The sequence below is a fragment of the Octodon degus genome, unplaced genomic scaffold (assembly GCF_000260255.1).
Source record: "Octodon degus isolate 3935 unplaced genomic scaffold, OctDeg1.0 scaffold00158, whole genome shotgun sequence".
NCBI lineage: Eukaryota > Metazoa > Chordata > Mammalia > Rodentia > Octodontidae > Octodon > Octodon degus.
In genome coordinates, this window is record NW_004524734.1 from 3094336 (window position 1) to 3118328 (window position 23993).

Genomic DNA, 23993 nt, shown 5'->3' on the forward strand with positions numbered 1-23993 from the left:
GATCGGAAGAGCACACGTCTGAACTCCAGTCACGCCGCAACATCTCGTATGCCGTCTTTTTAAAAAAAAAAAAAAAAAAAAAAGGATCGAACCTGGTCCCTGCATCTGTCTAAGCAGATGCCTTAATTCGCTGAGCTATCTGGCTGGCCCAGTCCTATAGTTTCTTATGAGCAATAATGTGCGTTTAAGAAAAAAAAAAACAAAACACTTCACATTATCTTCTTCATGATTTGCGTGTGTGTGTGTGTCTGTCTCTTTCTTTAATAACACATGAGAATTGCCCATAACTGTTGTAGACTTTATTAATGATACTCTCATAGTGATGGTGTTTTCCTGACCTTTTCATACACTACTAGTGTTCTATATTCTCTGTCTTTCTCTCCCTGTCTCTCATTGAACCATTGCATTAAGCTGCATCCCTGTCCACTTTTTAAAAAAAATTTTGTGTGTGTGTGTGTGTGTGTGTGTGTGTGTGGCCAGCTCAGCCCACCAGGGGGTGCAGCTGGCTGGCATGTGGGGCTGGGGGATTGAACCGTGGTCCCTGTGCTTTGCTGAGCTTGTTCTAAGTAGGTGCCCTAGACCACTGAGCCATCTCACCAGCCCCTCCCTGTCCACTTTTCGTTTTTAATGAGGTCTTGGTAAATTGCCACAGCAGGTTCAAACCCAGAATCCTCATGCCTAAGCCTCTTCAGTAGTTGACATTACAGGTGTGTGCCACTGTAACATAACATAGTTTATGTTAAAATTGTTAGTAGGTACAACTATTCATCTCTTGCTTTTATGTAGTAGAAATGCTTTCGTGATCTAAGAGTATCAGAATAAACAAGATAGAGTTCCTACTGTATGCTTATCTGATTTAGAAGAAAGTCTAGGAAAAGAAAAAAAACAGCTTTGTAGTCATCGCCACCAAAAACAAAACAAAACAAAAAATGCCATAATAACAGCAAGGTTTCACCCAGAAACTTTAGCCTCCTTGGTTTGTTGCAGTCATTAAAATGAACAACATGTTGTTTATTTTTAAAAATTACATTTCCACTTTTCAGACTTGGCAACTGAACTCTGAAATGTTTTATAAAATACTGCTTTGAAGTCAAAAGGTTTTATAGTGATGTTAGGCAAAGACTAAGTGTGTAACTATATATTCATTTAATTCTGAGATTGATTAGATGCTAGGTGCTATACAAACGTTATGACCACAGTTAAGTGACAGCATCTCTCTTGTTGGCCAGGCTAGGCTGGGAGGTGTGGCTAGAGTGGTGGGATAAGTCCTGTGCTACATTGGCTGTTCTGAGTCTTTTGTTTGTTTGTTTTTTGTTTTTGGCAGAACCAGGCAATGAACTCAGGCCCTTGCGCTTGCGCTTATTCCATTGAGCCATCTCCCTGGCCTTTGTTTGTTTTGTTTTGTTTTGAGTCTTAAGCTTGTGTTTTAGTTTATGGGGGCAGTAGAATTGGATTTTTGGATGACTGAATTAAAATGTAATAGTTGCTTGATGGAAAAAATTGAGCTGTGAAAATTCCTCGTGTTTAACTTTCCATTTTCTTTTCATGTAATCTCCAGATAATGACCCTATGCTGTTGTAGACTTATTTATTAATGATACATACTCACATAGTGATGGTGTTTTCTTGACCTGATATACTAAACTTTTCATACACTACTAGTGTTCTTATTTATTTATTTTTATGTATTTAGTATAGGGTCTACAGGGTCTCACCATGAAGATCAGATTCATAGTGATCCTCGTGTTTTCAGCCTCCCAAGCTCAATCACTGTTTTAGAGCACACTGGGGCTGGGGCCAGCATGACATGCTGGGAATGGAACCCTGGTCCCTGCGTCCACCTAAGCAGGCACTTTTAAACCTGTGAGCTTTCTGGCTGGCCCTAATAGTATTCTTTAGAGTGAAAAAACATCAGTTCTCTGAATTGTAATTTGGGAGTAGGAAAAAAGTATTAAAATTAAATTTAGCAAAATAAATAAATAAAATTAAATTAAATTTAGCATTAAACTAACCGGAAATTAATGACAGTTCTAAAAAACCTTTTTAAATCTTTATTGTCTTTCTTGCCTAGAAAATTTAGTCTACTCAGAGCCTTACTGTCCTAAAGTTAGGATTATTTATTGCTTTTTAGAAGAGAGATTATAGGAAGTTGTTGAGGTTTTTTTAAAAATTACTTTATTTTTAGACAGGGTTTCATAGCGCCAGGGAGGTTGAAAACAGGAAGAGTATGAGTTCAAACTGAGTAGTGAGACCATGAACCAAAAACATAAAAAAAAAAAAAAAAAACATGTTTCACCACGCAGTTCAGGCTGACCTTGCACTCACTTTATACTCACAGTGAGTTTGTTTTATGTCACAGCGGTCCTCCTGCTTCAACCTCCCAAATGCTGGGATTACAGGTCTGTACTAGTATATCCTGCCAGCAGTAGAAATCTTTTGAAAAGCATTTCTGTTACTCTTGTTTTATGTAGAAATCTTTGAGGGGGTATAGAAACCTATAGTTAATACTTGTGACTTCTTGGATTAGTACAGGTTGAATATTTCTAATTCTTGTATTTGTGAACAAAGTATTTTTACCTTTTGATAAAATGCACATTTCCTATTTCAAGAATATTAATGATTTTATACGACACAGAAAAAAGTTTTTCATTGTGCGTATTTATAATGTTTTGTTATTTGGGTAGAAGTACATTCATAAAAATATAAAATATTTTAACCCCAAATATTAAAAAGTCATGAAATAAGCATGGTCTAATTAGAGTAAGAATTTACCCTTTTTTTTGAGACAGGGTCTTGTTGTGTAGTTGGGGTGGTCTTGAATTCACTGTGTGGCCCAGTCTGGCCTTGAACTTGCAGTGGTCCACCTGCCTCAGCTTACTGAGTGCTGGGGCTACAGGGATGTTCTGTCATGCCTGGCCCAAGAAGCCAAAGATTTTAAGACAGTTACTTTTACATTGTTCAGGCCAGTAAGCAAGTTTAATAAGGTGGTACTAAAAGCAAAAAATATTTACTGTTGGAAGTTTTTTTTAAAACAAGGTTTTCTTTTCATAAAAATAGATGTGAGTTTTATGTCACTTAGTTAAAAATATGAAATACTAACAATAAGAACATAACTTATGCTAGTGATTAAGGTTTAAATTGAAAGAAGGGGAGGAACAGTAAAACACTAGTACAGATATGAAAATGTAAGTGGAGTTCCCATTTGTAATGGCAGGTAGGTTCTTGGGAATGTTGAAAATCCCATGGAAGGGGCCAGGGGGAGATGGCTCAGCGGAATAAGCACTTCCCTGGCAAGCGCAAGGGTCTGAGTTCAATTCCCGGTTCTGCCAAAAAAAAAGAAAAAGAAAAAGAAAAGAAAATCCCATGGAATTCTTTTTTTTTTTAATTTTTTAGGGTTAGCAAGAGTTTTGAGAATACAGTGTTAATATGATTATAAGGCTAAAAGGGGTATTATAAATATGCAAGTATTTGAGAAGTATTAAGCACAAAATAAGTATATATAGATAAAACTAAAATATGTTTGAGTTTTATCAACTTGGCTTTGAAGGAAGTTACTGAAACAGAGAAAGAAGACATTAGAAGGTTCTATTCAGGCTTTTGGTCTTTGGGAAGTGCCATCCAAGGGAAAAGTAATTAGATATGCCTAGAGCCTTCACTATCTCAGTTGGTGATGTAGTGTGTAAACCAGTTAGCTTAACCATCTAGAGTTGTTATGATTTGTTCAAATGAGAGCTTACGGCCCAAATGGCTTTTAATGAACCGAAATTTTTTGTTATGGACAGAATCCAAGTATCCTGGATATATTAGTATCTCAGTGTCCAACTACAGATGAACTGATATATCACTTTGGACAGAGTTGGAAAACAAAGTATCTACCATTTTTCTCTAATAGCAATCCTGTAACAAGAAGCATTGTACTGTTCACAGTATTATTTCATAAAAACATTTAACTTAAAATTTCTTAGTTTTCTTGTTTTAAATATTCTCAAAACTGGCTAATAAATCCTACAATAATAGAATATTCTTCTAGAGCCAATAATCAAATGTATGAAAGAGGGGGCTTCAAAAATTTTATTAGGTAATATTTTAAGATAGGCTTTTTTTTCTTGCTGACATAACTAACATTTATTTTCTGTTTATTTTTAAGACGAGCAAAAATCAAATTAAAGTAGATCTTGTAGATGAGAATTTTACAGAATTAAGAGGAGAAATAGCAGGACCTCCAGACACACCATATGAAGGCAAGTACTTTTTTCTGTATCAAAATATTGTGCTTATTAGAACTTGTCTGAAACATTAAGTCAGAATAATCTTGAGCTTCTATAAACTACATGGATGACAACTTCATATTTGGCTTAAGATATATAGCAACTTAAAAAATAATATATTAAGACACCTAGTCTGATCTTACCGAATTTTAGCTAATATATTTCTTTCCCCATAGCAGATACAGCAGGCCCGAGTTACAGACTATGTAGGTTAGAAATTAACAGAGTGAAACATAGAATGTTAAGTCTCTAAACTTTTATATAGAGTTTAGACTCTCACTTAACCTTCATATGATATTTATAACAATCCTCGCCTTAAATTTTCACAGTTGTTTTTAAAGCTCCTTTCCCATTTGTTTTATAGTGCTTTACTCACATGTCTTCATACAGGCTGTAGTCCACCTATTTAATTTTCCTAGTAAAGCTTTGAATAATCATTTTATGACATATTAAAGAAAGGCAGCTTTGGTGAATTTAATGGTCAGAAAATTAAAATCTAGCTACTTTAGACCATGGATTTGGGTAAGATACAATGAAGCTTTATAGCTTTTTAATTTCTCATTATGCATAAATAAACTTGTACATTTGGGTTTTATAGCATAACCAAGGTTCTTGCATAGAATAGGTTCTCAATATCAAATATTTGTTTAATAGAAAACAAATATGTGGTAACTCTTACAAGAGCATTGCATATATATTTTCTCATTCACTCATACTTATCTTGAGGTAAGTACAGTATATCTTGTAGATATAAGAAACTTAAGCTCAGAGGAGTTAAGTAACTTGTCTAAAGTCAAACATCCAAGTCATAACTACGATTTGAGTCCTATTAGTGTTTGACTCAAAAGCCAATAAGATATTGAAGGTGGTATTTGTAGCTACTTTGGATGTGGTGGTTCTTTAATTTTAATGAATAGACCCAGAAATTTGCTGAAAAAGCCTAATATCTTTAATATTTCAAAATTCAAAAATATAAAGACCATAGAATGTCTTTAGCATGTCATCATCAGTTGTTAAGTAGTAATATTTGTATTTTCTGCTTTATTGTTCATTATGGCGTTTGTAGATGTTTAACTTTTAAGTAGTTTACTTCCCTACATGCCAGGCTTCATCTGGATGCTTTTTTGGGTGATACTTAATGTAGTTCTTTTTTCAATCCTTTAATATAGATGACACTACCAGTTATCTTATAAAAATCAAGTGCTTGCCTTAATAGCAGATATTTCTTGAAGTCAGACCTAGCACGTGTTCTTGAATTACTTTTTAAAATATGTATTTTTAAAAGACAATAGGGCAGGGCCAGGGAGATAACTCAGAGACATAAACCCCTCCTGGCAGCACAGGATCCTGAGTTTGATACTGGGTACAAAAAAAAAAAAAAAAAAAAAGACTCTGGTACAGAAGATAGGCTCCCTGCTTCTGCCACTCACTCACTAGACCAAATGTTTAGGGCCGGCCAAATAGCTCAGCAGATTAAAGCACCTACAAGCAGGCGCACAGGTCTGGGGTTCAATCCGTGGCTCTCCTGGGTCTCGTGTGGTGTTGCGTGCCTGTAATCCCAGCTCTTGGGAGGCTATAAACAGGCGAAGCACTACGAGTTTGATCTAGTAGTGACACCCTGAACACCCTGTAGATCCTTCCTTAAAATACAAAAAAAAAAAAAGTAGGGCATTAGCATTATCATTCTAGAGCTCTCACAACAAAGTTTTATGCTAAATAAGGTGCCTCCTGAACTGAGTAGATAAGGAACTCTTTTATCTGTTAGCAACTCTTTTTTTTTTAAAAAAAATTGCATGGCATACACTTTTTTGTACTTAAATATTCGATATTTCTTTCTGGTTAAAAATAAGTTTGCATATTTTAAGTGGTTATGTCTGCTACTGCTTTTTAGTAAGATTTGTGTTGATGTTTTCTGACTATGTATTTGATGACCTTGAATTCTTCTGGTTTTTTATCATAAAATTATTAGAATGTTTATTTTGTTCAGGAAAAGAACAACTCAAAAGATACAAACTTTTTGTTTGAAATATGAACATAGACAAAACATGCTGGTATTTTATTGTAGGGATCTTGCTTAAGTCATATCAATTGTCCCCTCACCCTGGGCCTTACACATGCTAGGCAAGCACTCTGTCACTGAGCTTGTCCCCAGCCAGTTTAGTTCTTTTGCTTTTTTGTGTGCAGTATTAAACTGTAATACTACTACTAAATGATGAAGCCATTTTAAGTGGTTAGTTACCCCCTCCCACCCCCCAGTCAGTTTGAGAAGTAGCATTACCAGCAGAATTTTCAAGTTGCCATTTTACTTAACTCAGTTTTCTTAGCTTTTTTTTTTTTTTTTTTTTAAATCTTTTGCTTGACCCAGTGGCATTGGAACTGTCCAGAATAGTTCTTGAGCCTGTCTTCCTATTTTTTTTCTCTACTTTGTACAAACATTGTGTGTGTTTGTTTGTGATAGAGTCTCACTCTATAGTTGAGGCTGGCCTTTGACCTCGAACTTGGGGTTATCCTCTTGCTTCAGCCTCCCCAGTCCTGGGGTTAACAGGTGTGCCTACCATGCTTGGTAGAAACATTGTTGATAATTTAAAAACTTTTATCTGTCACTGCTTCAGATTAAATTACATTGAAAGGTTATGCATTTTTAGTACTTAAGACTTGTTTTTGTTTTTTTATTTTGTGTTTTGCTTTGTTTTTGTCTTTTTGAGACAGGATTTCACTATGTAGCCTTGGTTTGCTTCAACTCACTTTGTAACCCAGGTTAGCCTCAACCACATTGCAGTCTTGTGCCTCTGGCTCTCGAATGCTGGGATTGCTGGGATTATAGGCAAGTACCACCACACCTGGCCTGAAATTTTTTTATATAGTTGCAGTGATGTACATTTGTAATCCTAGCTATTTGGAAGGCTGAGGCAAGAGGTTGACTTGATCCTAGGAGTTCAAGGTTAGCCTTGGGTACCATAGTGAGACCTGTCTTTCACTATACAAGAATATTTTATAGGGCCGGGGACATGGCTCAGTGGAATAAGTGCTTCCTTGGCCAGTGCAAGGACCTGAGTTCAATCCCCGGTTCCACCAAAAAAAAAAAAAAAGAATATTTTATAAACATTCTTTAGTAGTTTTATTTATTATTATGCATACTTAAGTTTTTTTTTCCCATAATTTTATTGATAACACATTGCATACATTCCTCCCAGTGATTAATTCTTTAGTAGTTTTATCCTGATCAGATATAATCAATGATATTTTGGTCAGTGACAGACTTCCTATACAACAGTGGTTCTTTTATATTGTTGCCTAGTGATGTTATAGCTGTCTTATGTAAGTACATTTGGTGATATTTGAACAAGTGATAAGACAGTATAAGGCATTCCTTAGAACATCTGTCGTTCAGCGACACATGAATGTGATGTTACCATTAACGCCATAGTGGTTATGTGTTGATAGTTATCAGGAAATAATGCAAGAGAGAACATATATAACATGGAGTAGAAGGAAAGTTTTGGGGACTATGGGCTCAGCAGTACTTATATAATAGTTTTGGATTCTCATACTGCACCTGAAAGATTGTTTTGAGTATTTAAGAAGGAAAAACAAGCCAGGCATGTATTCAGCACTCTAGGAAGCCAAGGCAGAAAGATTTCAAGTTCAAATCCAGCCTGAGCAACATAGCAATTTAGAGCTACCCCATTTCAAGATAAAAATCAAGAGAATGGCTGGGGACATAGCTTGTTGCAAAGAGCATGGGCTCAATCCTTAATACTGCCCCAAAGTGGGGAAGAATCTTAATGGCAAGTTATAATCTGGAATTTAATCAAGAAAAAAGAAAAGCAATTAGAAAAGACGAAGTTATCCTATGTATTACTCTAGCCAAATCTATTATCAACACCTCCCACTTCCTTAGCCCTGACACAGAGAATTGAACCTAGGGTCTTAGTACTAAGCTACATCCTCAGTCCTTTCGTAAATTTGGAGACAGGATCACAGTAAGTTGCGCAGGTGGAACTTGAACTTGTAATCCTCTGCCTCAGTGTTCCGCAAGCTGGAATTATAGCTGTGTACCACTATTTAAATCTAGTAAATTATTTCTAGATTTACTAAATGTCCTTAGGTACCCTACTATAATTGCCATTTTTTTTTTCTTTTTGTTTTGGCTACTTTGCTTTATATTTCACTGCTACCATGTTCTGTGATTAGGTATCTAGCTCAATATAAGTATCATTTAATAGTGGGGATTGCATTGAAAAAATGTTAAGAGAATAAAACTAAAGCTCATCTGTATAACATGGTAACAAGTGAAATGCTTGTTTTTTCTAAAATCCATAGTTGTCCACTAATAACAATGGAGGAGGTGGATCTGAAAAAAATCCAGGACAAATTAGGGAAAGCAACCCTCAACTCCTGCCCTCCTACCCCAATTGTCAGGGATTGAACCCAAGGCCTTGGTGCTAAGCTACATTGTCACTTGTTGTTTTGGGGTTTGTTTTTGTTGTTGATTATTATTATTATTATTATTATTATTATTATTATTATTTTTTGGTCTTGCCACATTGCCCATGTTGGGTTTGCATTTAATGATTCTCTTGCCCCAGCATTCTTGGAGGCTTGTGTTACCACATCCAGCTAGTATATAAAATTTTTATGTTAGTAGCATATAGTTTTTTTGTGTGAAAAATTTCAGGTATATGCAAAGCAATAATCCAATCAAAACCCAGTGTACTTAGCCAGCTTTAATAATTCATGGCCAGTCTTTGATCTAATCCAACTCTGATGATAATGAAGCAGATTCCCATAGTTCCTTATGTATTTCAGAGTGATTTTTTTTATTTTTTTTTTTTTTTTGCAGAACCAGGGATTGAACTCAGGCCCTTGTGCTTGCCAGGGAAGCGCTTATTCCACTGAGCCATCTCCCCCACAAAATTTTTTTTTTAGAGTGATTTTTTTTTTTTTTTGTCCTTATGTATTTCAGAAGCGCAGTTTTATTTGCTGTTTCATAATAGTATTCTAGGTTAATGAGTCCTAAAACCTTAGAACTGGAAAATTCCTTAAGAGGTAGCATCTAACCCAGCCTCTCAACTCGTTCAAATCTTCCCCTTCAGAGTTTTTTAAAAGGCAGTTAATTCCTCTCAAATACCTCAGTTATGGGAAGCTAGATAAGTTTTTTCCAAACGCTGTTTTTAGTTGCTGGTTGCGCAAGATAACTCCAAAATAAAGTGGACTCTTGTCTTTTTATGCAGTTCTACTGGTTAAAACAGCTTACTTGAAATATTTTCATTCTGTGTACTAATTTAAAGTAAGAGAATAGTTTTCTGCCTTTATGCCTGTTACTGTTAGATTTTATTTATCAAATTTTAACAAAAATGTTGATATTTAGCTTAGAACACAGGTTAAAAGATAGAAATGTTTTAATTTGAGAGAACCAGATAGAAGTAGATTTTTTAGTTTATAGCATAATTTATATCCTTTGTCTTTATATGGTTCTTTTTATCTTTAAACATTTTTTCTTTTCCTTCCATTCTTCCTGTTGAGCAGTTCTTGCCAGGATGGACTAGAAGAAATAAAAGAGAACAGATGTTACACTGCTTAATGAAATATTTAGCATTGGATTTATCTGTTCATGTAGCCCTATTACTGATACACTAACATATGAAGTGTGTAATCTGTATGCTTCAAATTAAATGAAAATTTAGTGCTTTTGGCTATATAAAATTATGGATGTTTTGGAAAGCTCTGCCAGTAATATATTCAGCTTCACATACTTGAGCAACATTCTTTACTTTGTTTTCTCCATTGTCTAGGAGGAAGATACCAACTAGAGATCAAAATACCAGAAACATATCCATTTAACCCCCCGAAGGTATTGTAAGCCTATTTTTGTGCATGAACTTTTAAAATGTTTGCTATTTTAAAAATATTTTCATGTTCTGGCTGACCTGGTATATATTTTAGTGGTTTTTTTAAAAGTTATAATTGTATGAATCTTTACTGTGTGTGAACTCAAGTATTCAGGCACTGGTGAATTGCTTGCTTCACAGATATACTTAAGAGTGGCCAACAATTGTTCTACGTTGGTGTGAGTTATGTATCTAATAATGGCCCAAATGCTAGGTCTAGAAAAATGTTGAGCCTTCTCAGATTTAGAGAGATGTTCTTGCATTAAATAAGTATGTATGGTAAGGAAGAATGTATTTTATATAGATTGAAAAAAGTTACTTAATACTGTGAGCCAATGAATATAGCGTCAAGACTTACTACACTGTTCTTGCTGTTATGGAGCACACATTGTAGGAGAAATACTGAGCAAGTATTGGCAGCTGTCGTGACTGTTGAGGTCTGGCTTTCAGAGGACGGTGTCCTAGAAGGGTATCTAACCTGAACTTTTTTGACTGGACCATTTCCTTTATCTCTCCTTTAGTCAGTAGTTTAAGACTTCAACTGTTTTTGCTTATGTTGTCTGTTCCTTCATCCTTTCACCTTCACCATTCTCACTTGTTCTTCACGTTCATAAATCTTTCTCAAGGACATGTTTGATCATCCTTTTCTTTTTCTGGTAATAAAATCTAAATTCCTTAGTCTGGCACTTAAAGCCACCTAAAACCTGGCCTCACTTTTCTTTTTCACCCTGATCTTTGTCATTTACACCCACAACATGGATCTTGTTTGCCCGTCTGTATTATTTGCTGTTTGTAGATGATGCTGTTCTTCCACACGTTTGTTCTGTTGGTTTCACTTGAAACTTTTTCCCTATTGTTGGAAGTTCTTATCCTTATTATTTGAAGTTCTCCTTTTCTTTTGAGGTCTGGATAACATACCATCTCCCTCCATTAAGCTGTGAGCATCAAACATTCTCTCATTTTCATTTTATACAGTTTATATAGTGATATTCAGTACCAGTTCATGTATTTTGCATATGTATCTTTTACTAGCTTTTTTAGTCCTGTGTTATTATTTATAGTTTTGAATGGTACAGTGTCCTTAGCTTATTGCAATCACTCAGATTGTTCTGGGATTCAGTCATTCAACCTATTGGTGGTTTACTTTGTTGAATAAACATAATAATAGGAGTTGCAGGATAAATTTAGATTACAAAATATAAAATAAAATAAATTTAGATTACCTACCAGAATAAAATGCCTGTTATTTTGTTACCTTATGTACATACATCCATTCTCTAATTAATCTGATTGGAGTTTTGTAAGTTGCTATAAAATGCACAACAAAATTTACTATTTTGCTAGATGTGGTGGCAATGCCTGTAATCCCAGCACTCAGGAGGCTGAGACAGGAGGGTTGCTGTGAACTCGAGGCCAGCTTGGGCTACATACATTGGCTCCAAAAAATAATTTACCAGTTTTAGGTTTATTTACCAGTTAACTATGTTCACTGTTTTGTACAACCTGTACCAGAACATTTTCATCTTTTAAACTGCAGCTGTCCATGTGACAGTGTCACTAATGTCATTGGTTCCAGCTTTTAATAAAACCACAAGTCTCTATCCTGTCTATGCTTCAGCTATTCTGGGCACCTCATGTAAGTGGAATTGACGTTATTTTATAAGTGGAATTAATATTATTTCACTTAGCAGAATGCCAAGGTATATGCATGCAGCTAGAGTTTTCTTCCATCTGTTTATCCATTCATTCATTTCGGTTGTTTGAGTCAAGGTCTTGCTATGTAGTTTGGTTAGCTTTGAGGTCACTGTGTAGCCCAGGCTGGTCTTAAACTTGTGGTGATCCTCTTGAGTGCAGGAATTAGAGGTATGCACTACCATGTATCACCTTCAGTTTTTGCGACAGGGCCTCACTGCATTGTCTAGGCTGTCTAAAACTCTGGTTTAAGTGATATTCCTATCTTGGCCTGGAAATTTTGGCTGTAGGTAAATACCACTGTGCAAAGGTTTTTTATGTGTGAAAATACAGAAGAAAGAAAACTAAAAATCACTATATATTCACTATTAAAAATTACAATATTACAATAGCAACTGTCCCTGGTTTGTGCTGTTGCGTGTCTTTTTCGAGACAATATTTTTTGGTGGTTTTTGCTTTGATTCCCTGAAACAATATTTGTAACAACTGTAATAAATGAGAGGAATTGAGTCTTAAGTAGAACACACGTTCTGTAAGGTTGTGCTGGCCTATGTGTTAAATTGGTGGGCTGCTCTTCTGTCATCCTGGTAGGGAAGGGGTAAGGGAAAAAAAACCTCTATAACAGTGAATGGGATTTGACTGAACCAGGTAACCCAGGTTCAAATTTTGCTTCTTGTATTTAGCTGCTTTGACTTTAGGCAAGGGTATCTAATTTCTGTATGCTTTAGTTTAGCTTTGTGTTTTTATTTTGTTTTGAGACAGGGTCTCATTTGTTTTTAAAATTATCTTCTAAGACTATAAGCTTTAGAATTGTAACCCATGTAAAGAACTTGTGAAATTTTTTCCCATATCTTTAATATTTTAAATTATTGGAAAGAACTATTGTTTCAAGTGTGCTTAAAATAATCTTAAACAATTTATGTTGCCTGAGATTTAGTAAAATAGATCTACAAGAATTTCTGGCACTGAGCAGGCACTTGGCATTTGTTAGCTAGTAAGTTATAGCTGTAATAGCTGGGTCTGGTGATGCACACCTATAATGCCAGCATTTGGGCGGCTGAGGCAGGAGGATTGCTGCAAATGCAAGGTCAACCTAAATTGCATAGTGAAACCCTCTCTCAAAAGGACTAAAAAAATTTTTTTAATTATGAAAAAAAAGAACAAAGTAATGATAAATGCCTTGAAAATATTATGCTAATTGAAACCAAACACAATTTTATGTATTGTATTACATGAAATACCAGAAAAGACCAATCCATATCAGCAAAAAGTAGATAGGTGGGCTGGTGAGATGGCTCAGTGGTCTAAAGCACCTACTTAGAACAGGCTAAGCTAAGCAAAGCACAGGGACCGCGGTTCAATCCCCCAGCACCACATGCCAGCCAGCCCCGCCCCTTGGTGGGCTGAGCTGGCCACACACACACACACACACACACACACACACACAAAATAAATAAATGAAATTAAAAAAAAATAAATAAAGCTACTTTAAAAAAAAAGGAGATTGGTGCATGCTTAGGGATGCACGTTTTCAGAGGATGGAAAGTTTCTGCTGGTACTTAACAGGGCTGGTTTGTTTCTTCTGTCTTTTCAGGTTTTTTTTTTTTCCTTCTGCTCCCCTTCCTTTTTCCCTCCTTCTCTTTTTCCCTCCTTCCCTCCTTTCTTTCTTGACAAGGTCTGAGGCACTAGGTTGTCCAGGCTGGCCTTGCATTCAAAGCAGTGTTCCTGCCCCAGCTTCCTGAGTGCTGGGAATTATCAGTGTGTGTGCCAACACACCTGGTTATGGGTTACTTGTAAGGTGTTACTGTGATAAAAAATTATGTTGATGGTTGTACAACTGTGTGAGTATACCAAAATGTCTAAAATAGCATTTCCTTTTGTATAATAAGTGACTATAATGAACACATAAAAGGTGGATAAATATTTTTACAAAATATTAAATAATTGCCCTGATGAAATGGTTTACTGTTAGACCAATAAGAAATCCTGTATTCATACAGCAGAACATGTGATGTTTATGAGAATTAGCAGTAGATAAAACATTCTCAGCACAATGAATGAGTTATATTTCAGAGTGATCACTTCCTCAGAAAAGATTAGTTTCCTCCCTGAGGAGAGGATTAATCCCACAAGCATTTGTTTGTTTGTTTTTCATAAAACACTGAACAAATAAATCCAATACACTTTCTAAAAGAAACATGAAACATTTTAGCAAAATTTTCAGAATAGTAACTAAAGTATTCAGCAAATGTTTGCCATAATATCAGGAAGTATAATTGCCTAAAAGCATCAAATACTGATATTTGAGGAATTAGATTAAAATTTTAAAAGCTGCCTTTAGTATAAGTTGTGAAGAAAATAGAGAACAGTGATTTCAGTTACTTATGTAATAAAACCTAATGGAAAAAAATTGTGTTTTGTTGTTGTTTGTTTTTAAATAAGATCTTGCTATGTAGTTCATAGCCCTTGAACTATGTAGCCCAGGCTGGCCTGGAACTCATGGTTGTCCTGCCTCAGCTTCCCAAGGGCTGGAATTACAGGTCTATGCCACCACACTTGGCTACAAATTGTGTGTGTGTGTTTTTTTTTTTTTAATTTTATTTATGTGTGTGTGGCCAGCTCAGCCCACCAGGGGGCGGGGCTGGCTGGCATGTGGTGCTGGGGGATTGAACCATGGTCCCTGTGCTTTTTTGCTAAGCTTGTTCTAAGTAGGTGCTTTAGACCACTGAGCCATCTCACCAGCCCCATGTGTTTTTTTTTTTTTGTTTTTTTTTTTTTAAACAAAACAAATTGTATTCTTTATACATTTTCATTTTTTTAAATTTATTTTTTGGCTGGCCTAAGCAGGCACTTTAAACTGCTGAACTATCTTCCCAGCCCTCTTAATACATTTTTAAATGCAGATTTTATCTCAGTGGATTTAGGGCTGAATTGTGTCATGACAGTACTTACTCATCTAGATTTTTTTGAGTTGCCCTTCAAAAATTCCTTCCACATAGATACTTTCTCCTTGTTCTCATTTCTCACAAACACTATCAGTCTACTCATGCCATGGAGGAAATACAACAGAAAGCTTTATCCTTCATTCCATGTTTCTCAAGAGTCCCATGATACAAACTCTTTAAGAGCAATGTCACAGAAGAGTGAGCGTGCTGTAGCCCTTAACTGTTGCTCAATAAATTTAGGAATAGAGTCAAGCTTTGCACTCCCTGACCCCTACCCCCTCCACCACCCCGTAGACTATCTGGGATTCTAGTCTTAAAGATTCGTTCAGAGTTAAGTAGGTGCAGGAACTCATCCACATATTTTTTTTTTTTCAGAACTGGGGATTGAACTCATACCCTTGCACTTGCCAGAGAAGTGCATATTTTACTGAGACATCTCCCTAGCCCCCACATCCACATATCTTAATCAGATCAGCTCTGACATAATTCGTATACAGTATCTTTCAGAAATGCTGCCTTACTAAAATAAAAAGAACATTAATACAAATAGCTTGCTAAGTTTTGTGGAATTAATATCTGGTACAAAATTTTGAACAGGGCCGGGGAGATGGCTCATTGGAATAAGCACTTCCCTGGCAAGGTCCCAAGTTCAATCCCTGGTTGGGGGGGGACCCCCTCTCAAAAATTTGAACAAAGTGAGGATAAGCTCTTCAATGAACACCCTCCTGTTATATAAAGCTTCATGGTTATTAGGGTTATGACCGTTCTTGTAACTAATAATAGCTGTTATAGAAGAATCATACTGAAGAATGTAAACCTTAAAAAATAAATAAATAAACAAACTAGTTTAGTAAGTTGGGTTGCCTGCCTGACAAGTGCAAAGTCCTGAGAGTTTAGTTCCAGGTACAAAAGAAGGAAGGAAGGAATTCAAGCAAACAAAATTGGGTAGGGGAGCACATGCCTATAATCCCAGCATTTGGGAGGATAAAATAATATTGCAAGTTGGAGGCTAGCCCAGACAATTTAGCAAGACCTCCATCTCAGAATAAAGTTTAAAATGTCTAGGAGTATAGTTCCGTGGTAGAGTGCTTATCTAGCATGGGAGATACTCTGGTTTCAAACCATCCCCACCCACTGCTTGGTTTTATATGTAATATTCTTGAGACACAATCTTTTTTTTGGGTAAAAGGGGCATTCTAAATTGAACCCAAAGCCCTTACACTGAACTACATCCCCAGTCCCTGCTTTTTGTTTTGAACTCTCCAAGTTCCTAAGTGGGTTAGGCTGGGCATGAACTTCAGATCCTCCTGCCTCAGTCTCCCAGAGTGCTAGTGTTGTAGGCCTGCATTGCCAGTCTGTGCTGAGTTACACTTTTTTTTTTTTTGAGTTTTACTCTTGGGATTAGAAGTCCCTTATGGAAATAGTAAGTCATATCTACCTAAAGTAAAAGCTACAGTGTTTCTTGAACTAAGGTGTATGTGGAATTATAGGATCTAGTCTGTAGGAAAAGTTAAGAGTGTCAGTGGTAGCTTGCCATTGTAGTTAATTAGGCATTATTAGTTTTATTCCAGTCTGGTAACATTTGGTGCTTAATCAATATATATATAATACTATTCAGGTATTTGGGTAGTCTGTGCATTCCTTTCAGGTAGTGAATATTTTAGAGTTCTTAGATAAGCCACTGTTCTGCATATGACAACAAGGAGACTTGAATTATTATCAGTAAGTGTTCTAGTAAACCAGCCTTTATCTGCTCTGTAATCTGGGCCAAATAGGATTCACATAGGTCATGATGCTTATTATGGTATTGTTACTTGCTCTTACACTTCATCTCTGTCAAGTACTTTTTCTCTATTTTTGTTAATTTGGGTCAAGAATGGTAGGACTTGGATGAAGTAGCGGATTACAATGAATATGAGTTGGGTAGAGAATAATAGGAGTATTCTGTGAATATGAGTACTAATGTTAATTCTAGAGAAAACCAAACAAAGGAGTTAAAAGCCTACAAAAGAGAGAGTTGATGATAAAGCAGAAAGAAATAGAGGATACACTTAGGGTCACATGAAAACTGCTCATAAAATAGTTACTTTTGTCACTTCTAATAGTGGGATGTCCTCTTGGAGGACCCTCCTGCCCTCTGTCACTTCCTGCCTTCCTATCTCACTGGGGGTTGAACTCAGGACCATACACATTACAGGCAAGAATTCAATAACTGAGCTACATTCTCATTTCATGAGCATGAATTTGTTTACTGGGTCCTCTCTAAATTCATTTATTCTGTAGATGATTGCATAGTATAAGAATTAGTTTAATAATCTCTTCCATTCTGATATGTCTTTGGTTCTGCAGATGTATGTATAGAGAACCATACACATGGAACACTCTTCTTAAGAAGATACAGTACAGAGTTGAGAGTATGGCTCATGGTAGAGTGTTTGCCAACTATCCCTCAGACTCTGGGTTTGATGGATGCCCAGCACCAAAGGCATGGAGGCGAGCTAACAGTTTACAAATCTTCAGATTGATCTGTTTGCCTAAGATAAACTTCGTGGCATCTTTAGTAGTAATTTAAAATTTTCTTTTTCTTTCTTTTTTTTTTTTTGCAGTACTGGGGATTGAACTCAGGACCCTGCACTTGCCAGGCGGGCGCTTATTCTACTGAGCTATCTCCCCAACCCCTAAAATTTTACTTTCCAGTATTGTTGAAAATATTCCACTTAAGGTTACAGAATGCTGTGATATTTGAGTTACCGAAGTTAACAGCAATAGTTAATTTGTATTTGTGAACTCAGTGAATGGTAATTAAGACGTGAATTTTGTGGTTATATCTGTAATAAAGGTTTGCTATACCTAAGCCCTATGCTACTGTGTATCTTATTTGACCTGGACTATTTTTGAGAGGTACATTATCTCTCTAGTAACAGGTTTGCCACAGTATTAAGTGCATAGTTCTGTGTAAGGCAAGTGCTAAGATTCTGGAGGTGCCCTGGTAAGCCTGACTGGATGGAGTGCCTTTTTTTGTAGAAATCTACACAAATTGGGAAGAAATACCATTTCCCTCCATGTACACACACACCTTTTTTTAGGGTTTGGATCAAATAGCTCAATGAATTAAAGCACCTGCAAGCAAGTGCAGGAACCTAGGATTCCTTGGGCCTGCTGTGCTGGCCCTACCCCTGGGGCACACTGAGACCACAATTGAGACTGGGTGTGGTGGTGTGTACCTGTAAATCCAGCTCTTGGGAATCTGTAAACAGGTGGATCTGATCTAGTAATAAGACTCTAAACACCCTTTAGCCCCGTCCCTAAAAAATTAAAAAAAAAAAAAATTAGGCTTTTATAGGGAGGCCTATTATTTATTTATTTATTTTTAAAGCCAAGATCTTGCTCTGTAGTTCAGGCTGACCTTGAACTCATGCATTCCTGCCTTACAGCTTTCTGAGTGCTGAGATTACTGCTCTGTACTAACACACTTGGCAAGGCAGAGATTGTAGAAGTGTGGTATTATGATAAATCAAAGAGTAGGGTGTTGTGGGAATAGGTTAGTAATAAGTGATAGAAAAGATGAAGCTTGGAGGTTAGGTAGGAATTAGCCAAGGGCAGAGGAATAAAGGTCCAAAATACATTATTGAGAAAATAAACATCCTTGAAGGCCAGAGGCAAAAAATAAATTTGAATATGACTTGGACAGTATAATATAGGGTGGAGAAGGTATAGGCCTACTTAAGAATGTAGGCCAAAGCAGGCAACAGTGGTTCATACCTGTAATCTTAACCATTCAGAAGCCAAGGCAGGAGGATTGTTTTGGGGCACACCTGTAATGCCAGTACTCTGCAATCTGAGGCAGGAGGATCATTTCAAGGCCAGCCTGAACTTCATATTGAGACCCTGTATCAAAAAGAGTAAAACGGAGGGAGGGAGAGAAAGGGGAGAGGAGAGAGGAAAAACCAACCTTGGCAGTTTACATAATCCCATCTCAAAGATTGTATAAAACAAAAGGAGGGGTGGTGATATAACAGCACATGCACAGTTTATGTGAAGCTTGCGTTCAATCCCTGGTATTGCTGAAATGGGCAGGGCTTGGCTTACATAGAAGGAATTGAGAGGTCATAAAAAGACATAAACAGAATAGTAACACAGATCACATCTGTTCTAAAAGTCAACCTAGTTTTAATGTGGAGAGTAGATTGGCAGGAACAAAGTAGAAGACAATAATGAAGATTAGTAACAAAGGTGAAGAGTCAATCTTTGAGAGGGTCCTGTGAATAGAAGGGATCAATGATAAGTTTTTTAATTTTATGAGTGAAAAAGGATCAAACATGGCTTAAATGAAGAAGCGAAAAGTGTCTATTAGTTTTAGGTATTTTAAAGTTGTTGTTAGCTTAATGTGCTTTTCCATGTTAAATGAGTTACTGAGTAATAGTAGTAGGAAGAAAGAACATAGAGTTAATAGTATAAACAAATCACAAGGAGTTGGAAATGGTAATGCACACCTATAATCTCAGTTCCTTGAGACAGTAAGGCAAAAGGAGCTCAAATTTAGGCTTAGCCTCGTCTATTTTGCAACACCCAGTCTATGTAAAAATAATAAAGTAAAAAATAATAAAGTAAAATATAACTCTGGTCACAGAGCTCATGTGGTCACTATAGTGGGACTTCAGTTCATGTACTTCTTCACACATGTGCTTCTTCTGGTTGCAAACTGTATTAGACCAGAGCCAAACCAAATTTCCCCATTAAGGAAATTTGGGGGACTGGGGAGATGGCTCAGTGGAATAAGCGCTTCCTTGGCAAGTGCAAGACCTGAGTTCAATCACCAGTTCCGCAAGGAAAAAAAAAAAAAAAGGAAATTTGGTTCTACATTGAACTTAACCAGTGAGTTGGATTTGTTTTTTGTTTTTTCTTTTCTTTTTTTGTTTTTCTTTTCTCTCTCTCTCTCTCTCTCTCTCTCTCTCTCTCTCTCTCTCTCTCTCTCTCTCTTTTTCACTACTGAGGATTGAACTCAGGACCCTGTGTGTGTTTGCCAGGTCAGTGCTTATCTGAGCTATCTCCCTGGCCCCCTGGATGATTTTTTTCCAGTGTGGTTTGCCAAAATCATGCGTAGAACTAAGGTACCCATTTGGTAATAACAACAGTAGTCCTTATAAGTTCATGAGTAGAACATGTAGACTAGGTTTCATAGTGGTCTCATAGAGTTAGCTGTTTTACTTGTTTTTAATCTACACTACACAAATAGGTGATTATGAACTTTACAATCTAGTATCAGTTTGTGTGAGTTTGCATTTTCTATAATGCTAACTAGCAATTTGGTTTTTGCTAAGTTTCTTAAAATTCAAAGCTTCAGTGTCTGCTCAGTGCCTGACATACAATAATAGGTCTTCAAATATTTGTTGGGGTATCCGAGAAAAAAGATTTAAGAAAAAATTGTGCACACACTTTAAGATTATTGTGGCTACTTGTTTTTTGTCTTTCTATGCATTAATTTTTCTTTTTTCCTTTGAACCTATTCTGTGTGCTGGTTCCCACTAAGAAAGGTGCCACTGACTATAGTTTGATTCAGTGTACTCTTTACCCAAATGCAGTTTAGTCTTTAATTTTTCTCATAGCATGTGACATGCTAGGTAAGTTGAAAACATTAATTGTTTGATGTATCTTAAGGTAATTTTTAAAAAGGTTTAACAATTTATATTAGTAATAACATATGACTTACTGAATGATTTGCTTCACACGCTCTTCACCTTGATCATCTGAGGATTTTGTTTTCTTGTAGTTTTATTTAAGAACTTTGTTTTATTTTTGTTACTTAAGAACTCAAGTGTGCTTTATATTCTAGGTCCGGTTTATCACTAAAATATGGCATCCTAATATTAGTTCCGTCACAGGGGCTATTTGTTTGGATATCCTGAAAGATCAATGGTAAGAGATTTTGAAATCACTTTCTCTTTTTGCTTGTAGGAATACCAGGATTATGAGAATGTTAGATGTATAAATTTCACAGAACATGAAAACATATTTTGTTTGGTTAGTGTCTTATAAGTACATAATTTAAAATGTGTTATAGGGCCAGGGAGATGGCTCAGTGGAATAAGCACTTGCCTGGCAAGTGCAAGGGCCTGAATTCGATCCCTGGTTCCACAAAAAAAAAGTGTTATAATTGAGTTCACAATCTGTACTTAAAGCCAGGCATGGTTGTGGATGTGTATAATCCCAGCACTTGGGAGGCTGAGGCAGGAGGATCGCTGGGAGTATGAGGACAGCTATACAATGGAGGTCAAGGCCAGCCTGGACTACATGTTGAGACCCTGACACCCCCCTCAAAAAAAAAATACAGATAGATAGATAGATAGATAGATAGATAGATAGATAGATAGATGAATATCTATATATATGTTTAGTAGGCATGTACTAGGTAATCTTAAGATGCTAGCTTTACATTTTAAGGAAGTCTTAGATTTTATTTGTGTTTTTGTGTGGGTTTTTTTTTTTTTTTTATAAATTTGATGTCTCAGGAAGACACTCATAAGCATAAAGTAAAAAGTAAGTATTGAAGTGATCATCTTCCACTTAGATGGAATGTAAACATCAAACTTAGAAGGTTTTTAATTATTCCTTGAGCACAGCTAAGGTTCTCACATGCCAAGGAGTATTTGTGTAGGTGATACATATCTTCATTTGTATAGAACTTTTACTTGTCTGATTTGATTTTAGAAGTGTAGTGCTTTAAGAGGTTCTACTTGGTAGCTATCAGGTTCAGATCCTAGCTCTTTGGTTTTTTTGTTGTTGTTTTGTTTTTGTTTTTTTGTGGAACCGGGCATTGAACTCAGGCCCTTATACTTGGCCAGGCAAGCACTTACTCAACTGAGCAATCTCCCCGGCCCTTCTCCATTTGTAAAGCTGTATGCCCATGTCCAAATTAGCTGGTCTCTGTTCTTTTGCTGTTTTGTATAGACAAGAAGGTAGCTTTTATTTAGCTCATGGTTTTATAGATCTGAAAACTAAGTGAGGTTTAAAAAAAAAAACAGCAGAAGACAAAATTAGAAGATTAAGTGAATATATATTAAGACTGTTTCCTCCAATTGTACTCTTTTTGTAAAAGAACAACAAAAGAAAATAGAGTAACATTTTGTAAAGATACATAGAGCCAAGACTATTTAATGGACCTATCTTGGCTATCTAATCGGAAAATTGCATACTGGTACTAGAATCTCCCATCACCCACCACAAGCTCATACCTCCACCCCCCCCAGAGTTACTGCCTACTACTGGGAATTGAACTGAAGACTTTTGTACTGAGTTGTAGCCCCTTTTAAATTATTGTTTCCCCTCTTTAATTTTTGTGGTACTTTATTCTACTGAGCTATCTCCCCAGCCCTCCTCTTTAATTTTTTTAAAAATTATTTAGTTTATTTATTTATTTATTTGCAGAACCAGGGAATGAACTCAGGCCCTTGCGCTTGCCAGACAAGCACTTACTCTACTGAGTTATCTCCCCGGCCCCTCGTCTTTAATTTTTAAGACAAGGTATTCACTAAGTTTTCTAGGCTAGAGTTGAATTTTTTGTCTTTTCTTAGCATCCCAAAGTGTTGAGCCTGTAGACCTGCATTACCATGCCCTGTGGTATGGGATTTCTTGTTTTTGGTTTTGTTTTTTTAGACAGGGTCTCTCTAGATAGTCCAGGCTGACCTTGAACTCACTATGTATCCCAGGCTGGCCACAAGCTCACAGCAATCCTTCTTGAGCTTCTTGAGTCCTGGAATTGTAAGTGTGTGCCTCCATGCCTGGCTCATATGTTTGATCTCTCTCTGTGTCTGTCTGTCTGTGTCTCTGTCTCTGGTCTCTCCTTCTTTCCTCTTCCTCCTCCTTCTCTTCCCTTTTTCTTTCTCTCCTTTTGACTTTTTGAGACAGGGTCTTGCTATGCAGTTCAGGCTGGCCTTCAGCTTACTTTGTAGCCCAGGCTAGTCTCAGACTTGTAGCAATTTTCCTGCCTCAGCCTCCTCTGAGTGGTGGGATTACAGGTGTGTGCCGCCATGTCTGGCCTGTTTGATTTCTTAGAGGAAAAGAATGACATCTGAAAACGATGAAACAGGAATGACAGTATTTAGTGTGCAGATAAATTGGTTTATTTAGTGACTAAATGAATAGAGTTTTTTGGTTTCTTTTTCCATTCTATCATATCTGAGTAAATCCTGTATAGAATAAACTTGTCTTGTATGGTTATCATAGAAGACTATGACTTTTTACCAATATATTGAAATAGTAGACCTCATAATTTATTTATTTATTTATTTATTTATTTATTTATTTATTTATTTATTTATTTTGCTCCGAATGCCTTCAGGGCAGGTTTGGCTAGCTTGAGTTGTGGGGATGAACCACAGCAACCTGAGCCTGACTGCTTTGTTGAAGCAGCCACTTAAAGAGCTGAGCTAAGGGGCAGGCCTCCCATTTTTTATTTTTTAAGATACTGTCTCCCTGTGTAATCCAAGCTGGCTTATTACTGGCAGGTACCAGCATTCCCTGGTGCCTCACTGTTTTTTCAATAAAGTTATTTCCAAGAACCTTTATAAATCTGTGAATCAGTGCGTTGAACACATGTTTTTCATAGTAGAGATACTCTCTTTCCACTTAATTACTAGGACATCAGTTCTGTTCTTGGCTGTTCCCCGACTTCCTAATTAGTTCTTTCCTTGTATCATGGGATTTCCTACATTAGAAAGCTGGAGCGATAAGTCTTCACCTTCTGTTTCTTTTCATCTATACCCTTGGTGAGCTCTTCTGATTATATAATTTCCTTATATACTGACAGCTCACTGATTCATCTTCCTGAGTTTCTAGACTCCTGTCCTTCTGCCTTTTAGCATCTGTATTTGAGTTCCTTAATGAACATCTCAAGCATGGCAGAAACTGAGTTGCTGCTCCCTTAATCTAAACTTGGGTTCTTTACATAGCTTTCTACATCCAAGTTATTGGCTGCTACATCCTTGAAGTTACTGCTGCCCAAAATGTCATCATCATCTTGTTTTTACTTTGCCTTGTATCTTGTACACAGTTTGTAAATCTGTTGGTGAAACCTCCAAAATCTTATCAGAAGGTTTATTGCTATTACCTTGATCCAGAGTCCACTGTCTTGCCTGGATGGTGGGTGGTAGCCTTACCCCTCCTTGCTACTGAACTTGCCCTAGTTGAGCTAATTTGTAT

General features: G+C 36.5%; 1 protein-coding gene across 3 annotated transcripts in view; it reads left to right on the forward strand.

The window, feature by feature from the left end:
* The window catches only part of Ube2k (ubiquitin conjugating enzyme E2 K), a 74281-nt gene that overhangs the window by 30216 nt on the left and 20072 nt on the right, over positions 1 to 23993 (forward strand). Inside the window, exons 2-4 of one of the 3 annotated variants that reach the window (XM_004642643.3) lie at positions 4147 to 4240; positions 10063 to 10121; positions 20629 to 20711. In XM_004642643.3, coding sequence (XP_004642700.1) covers positions 4147 to 4240; positions 10063 to 10121; positions 20629 to 20711 — 236 coding nt within the window. The remainder of the gene's footprint in view (positions 1 to 4146; positions 4241 to 10062; positions 10122 to 20628; positions 20712 to 23993) is intronic. The other 2 variants (XM_023702795.1, XM_023702796.1) reach the window with 2 other exon arrangements.